At 44.8% G+C, this 5,280-nt stretch overlaps 1 protein-coding gene across 1 annotated transcript; it reads right to left on the bottom strand.

Annotated features, from left to right (window-relative positions):
* Positions 1–314: 314 nt before the first annotated feature.
* CCR75_006117 (uncharacterized protein) lies at positions 315–503 on the bottom strand (the record flags this gene model as incomplete). Its single annotated transcript, XM_067964189.1, has 1 exon — positions 315–503. The coding sequence occupies one exon, from the start codon at positions 501–503 to the stop codon at positions 315–317; it is 189 nt and encodes a 62-aa protein (XP_067822524.1).
* Positions 504–5,280: the final 4,777 nt, after the last annotated feature.

The following is a 5,280-nucleotide window of genomic DNA, read 5'->3' as shown; positions in this document are numbered from 1 at the left end:
ACTCGATCTTGATAGAGTAAAATATCAAATCGAATGCGTCATCTGACAGAATTTCGAATATGCCTCGATAGAGCGCAAAATAATCTATCAGTTAGGTCCACAACAAATGTGGGCTTTCCACAGCCTTTTCCGTCGCTAACGTTGTGGAGACTGCTGAAGGTGTGGGTTTTAACTGGCTGCTCAAAGTTCCTTGAATCTTTAGCTAATGTCGAGCAGAAAACATAATTACTAGTTGCAACGAATTGATGAGTATCTGCATCGGTTTAGGGTTCCCCAAAATTTGTTCAGCCACCCATACAGCACAATGTTAGGGCTTAGCCTTTCTCGTGATCGCCACCCCGATAACGAAGTGTGCTTGGTACTTCCCCAGTAGGGCGCTCCGAGCCCAACGAGACTGAATAGTTTTTGTGCTCCGGCTTATTGGGAGGCTGAATGTCGATATACGAATGTTTCACTAAGACGACCACGTCATGAAGAGGCATTGCCGCGTCTCTTTTGATCATCTATTCAAATTGTAAAAAAGGTCATTTGCAATTTTGTTGCACTTAGTGCTACCGCATTTTTATAATAAACAGTTGTTTTTCGGTTTTTCGGCTCCGACCTACCTCTTTGTACTATATCCATTACAAAAGCTCGATCTATTGAGCGTACTTAAATCTGATACCGTCACCGATAGCCCACGCGCACCTTAGCGTGATAGAAGGTTGCGCAAAAAAGTGTGGTAGACTGGCACTTACTTAGCATGCATTTCCCTACGGAAATTCTTCCATGTTGGAAACGCACTATCTAGCTGATTGTTGGGCAGTCTTTCATTTGACCTCTTTATCGGGAGAACGCGTAGGCAAATTCAAAATCTGTTCATTTGTATGGGCGGCCGACATTGACATCTCACTTTGCGGAACTGGTCAGTCTGTAAGTTTTACATTAAGCTATGTGTTTTTTTTAATCGTATAACAGGCATCGGTCTATCAATTAAAATAAGCCCATCACATGAAATATTTCGTGAAAAGGCCTTCTGGTATTCGTTGAAAATCCATTATGCGAGCGAATTTTGCTTTGAAATACCTGTTTACGATTCGTCATCATGTGCATTAGTCACAGCACTCTCACTCGAAAAATGGATATTAATTCTGACAACTCCAGGATGGGTTTGCTGTAATAGGAAGTTTTTATGGTATTTTCGTTTGTAAATATGGTCCATAGTTCGCATATTAGATGCTACCTCTAGCCCAATCGTTTTGATCTACACTGTGTGACAACGGTAAAATGCCTCGAAAAGCATGAGTAAAAACCGACAATATGAACCATGGAAAGGAGTGAGGCTCTGGTCAACCTTAAGTACCAGTAATCGGATTCAACTTTAATATTGTGGGGGATCGGACCCATGCTAAGTAGTCAGAATGCCAAATCCCCGCATCTTGACCACTAGGATAGTACTCGCCACTAGGATAGTACTCGATGGCCACGCTCCATGCTCTTCCATATTACCTGTGCACTTTGCAGCTATGACAGCAATACACGGAAAACATAATCTTCAACAGTAAGTCTCATAATTTATGTTTCTTAAGACTTGCGGAGATCGTAGACGAACAACACCAACTCCGCGGGGCACACAGCACTACCATGGAAATAGCGTGTAATTGAAGGTTTACTTTATAACTAGCTAATATGTTAATTGTACTGGTATATGCAAAAAAGTTATCTTGTGAAGGAATTGCAACCCGGTTTTATATCTATTACTTTTAGATCCTATAGAAAGAAAGAGGCACCTTTCGCTAGTACTGCCTCCGTACTAGCTAACCTACTTCGTTGACAGTGAAGGGTAAAGGAGCCTTCGAATACTTCACGTACACGCCGTGCAGAGGACGGGGTTTGCGTTGCTAAGAGTTCTAAACAACTGAAGCTAATACTAAGGATACCTTAATATAGGGAAAAGTAGAACTGTTTCGCAAATATTACGTTCCTTGGTATTGCAATCTTCGATTTACTGACTTACTGTGTTGATCTACCTATGTATGTATCGTGACTCATTCCTCGTTGCCTATTCGCGCAACTAGCAGCGATTGGCAGGGTTGATCGGAAGACTCAAATAAACCAATGAACGGCACTGTACCATTGCCACATTAACATTTCCGTGTATGGTAATATTGACAATATTAGAATAACGATAATAGTCTTTATTCTCTTTTAGTATTCCTTTTGTTGGTAATAATATTTATGAAACGAGACACCTATTACATCACCCCTAACTATCAGTCACTATATTGATTGATGTAATCTGGCAGCGAGTACTGTTGTGTCTCCCTGCGAAAGGGAGCACTTGTTGGCTTGCAAACACATTTTCAACAATATATCGCATAAAAAACAAGTCCATGCGGTACGACTCAAATGCGGCAAACCCAGCAGCTGTGTAGTTGCTGGTGAGACAAAACAGCAGGAGCTCAGGCATGTGCTGGAGGAGTCAAGTCGCCTGCAATTTCGATTGGAGGCGTCGGAAAAATGTCGTACCCATTAAGAAAAAAAAAACTCTGGAACACCCGAGGATAATACCGCTATTTTTTTAGGGTCCGACGTAGCAGCTAGTGCGTTGCTTGCGAAGATGCTCAATTTGTCCGAACTAATTGTTGAGGAGTCATCTTGTGATGACTCGATAATGGTAACGATGCTGGTTATGCTAGAATGCATCAGCAGGAGCGGAGTCATTTTTAAGATCACCTCTAAAAATTTTTTAGTCTGAATGCTAACATTAGTCAAGGGGGAGGAACCGCAATACGTTGCGTAACAAAGAAGCTGCAGTGGAATCACCAACAAATGATACAAATCCTTTTATTCGACACATTCGGCTTTACAGCGCTATTGAGAAACCCAAATTCTTTATCGACGTCTTTTTTCGACATCGATAGTCTTGTGCCAAGTTTGCTAAGATTCGAATCCGTAATGGAGCATCAATTTTAACCGAGGATAGTTGTTTCGGGTCTCGTCGAACAGTATTACGAGATTCGTCATTTGATCCATAAAATCACCGTCAATAGAGCGCCTCGCGTACTCGGAGAAGGATTGCAAATGTCGGTCCCTTCGCGCATCTCATCAGAAAGGCATGCCCTTCGATTGGATTCCTTTAGGGAGTACGCCTCCGTAGTTGCATGATCTGCTTCGTGGACGCTGCAGTGACATGGGTCTATCCACGAGACTACCCTGCCTCTCTAGACAAACGGTGCAACTTATAGCGTGCACATGTGATGGATCTATCGCCCCGCGGCCAACGTTTATATATTCTGTACAAAGGTACTCAAGCTTGAAAGCTCCGAATATCCAAGAAAATGGCACAGACTTGCTTGAGCGTCCAATACGGGCGCTTCTCTATTGGGACGTGCACATACGCATGACAGCCAAATGCCTTGACTTCGCAAGTGTCGGCTTTTCTTCATCTATTCTTCTTGTGGAGTCTTAAGCAAGCCTTGAGCACGAGTTGGTAGATGATTACGGAGAAAAACGGCTGCTATAACTACTGCTCTTCAGTACTCTTTGGCCTACCCAGCATGCTCAATCTTACACCGTGAACACTCGGCAAGGTCCGATTCATCCTTTCGCCTACATCGTTGATTTCAGGAGTGTACGGGGGCGTAAACGTTTTGGACAATGCCTCGATCGGCGTAGAAAATGGCCAACTTAGCTGACTTGTACTTGCTGCCGTTGTCGCTGCGAAGCATCTTCGCGGAATTGCCGGTCAAATTCTCCGCAAACTTTGCAAAGTGAACAAATTTGTCGAAGACTTTGGACTTGTTCCGCATAAGGTACACTGCGCAGTGTCGAGACTTGTCGTCGATGAAAGTAACAAAATAATTCATCTCGCCGAAAGTGAAATCTCATCGGTCCACACACGTCGCTGTGAACAACTCCCAAAATAGATTTGAGCGATCCGTTGAGGCAGACACGAGTTTCCTTTCCCAGCGCACAGCCTCCGCAAAGCTCCTACTGCTTGAGTGACCCAATTTCGACACCGCTTGCAAGATTGTTTTCAATTATGGCGTCTAGTCCGCCGTAACCAATGTGTCCAAGACGAAGATGCCAAAGAAACGACTTCGAAATAGCCGAATTCTGAGGCTCGCATGCCATGTTCACCGTCTCAACGTCATGCTTGGTTAAAACAAACCCTTTCCAGCGCGAGTATCAATCGTCCAAACATCTCCTTTTGGCTGTACCGAGCAGCACTTATTGTCGAAAGTCACTGGAGCGGCATCCTTAGTTAATCAATCAACAGAAAACAAATTGCGACTGAGCTTGGGTATATGCATACTCTCTTGGGTAAACCCTTTTTGTTGCCGCTTGGAGTATTCATCGCCATCACAATGTCACCGACGCCAATCGCTCGGACAACACCGTCGTCCGCGAGGTGTACATTAACCGGGTCGATCTTCTCGTAGTTTTTCAGGAATATCTTGGAGTGCGATATATGCTGAGTCGCACTTGAGTCGATCAGCCTCACCGACAAATCTTCAGCACCCCCGCCTCCAAAACAGATGTTTGCCCGCATCTTCATCTCGCGCAACAATTGCTCGCTGAAATCGTTGTCGAGAGTTGCTGTTGTTGTCTTGAATTCGCGAGGGACACTCCGCAATTTAATGACGATCTTGCCGCAGTAGTTGCACGCACCAGTCTTCTTCGCAGGCCGTCCATTGCGCTTCTTGTCACTCATCATGAACGCCTGTTCAACCACGGCTCCATCGCCGCCTTGGTCCTTGCGCTTCAGATCCTCGTGTAGCAGCCGAGACGTCACCAGCTCCTATTGAAGCGTATCGGAATGTGATTCCAACGCCATTTTCAGTAACTGGTACGACTCGCTCAGACTCCCGAGAAGCGTGATCACCAAGTCATCCTCACTGACCGGAGCGTTAATCGCGTCGAGCTGCTCCGCCAGTGTCTTAAACTTGTTGATAGCCATCGCCTTGCGGGACTTTCGCTTGTAATTATCTTGGTTCAGCGCCGTCAGGCAGTCCTCGAACTTGACTTCTCTGCATACGACCACCCACAGGTCACGCTCCTCGAGCACGACTTGCAGTTTGAAATTCGGCATGGAAGTTGGTTCCATCAAATTTGTTGGTCCAGGTCGTTGAAGATTTCATGGCGGTCGAGGCAGAGTTGATGGCAGCGGAGGCAAAATTGAACGAGCTTGGGCTCATAACCTGAAGAAAAGGCACTTGTGTAGTAGGATACAAAATGCAAAGTACATATATAATGGTCCTTAGTTTATAATCTTTATTACTACGTCTAAGCCAATCA

The sequence above is a fragment of the Bremia lactucae genome, linkage group LG1 (assembly GCF_004359215.1).
Source record: "Bremia lactucae strain SF5 linkage group LG1, whole genome shotgun sequence".
Lineage (NCBI taxonomy): Eukaryota > Oomycota > Peronosporomycetes > Peronosporales > Peronosporaceae > Bremia > Bremia lactucae.
The sequence above is the reverse complement of the archived record's forward strand: the minus strand, read 5'-3'. Positions and strand labels throughout refer to the sequence as shown.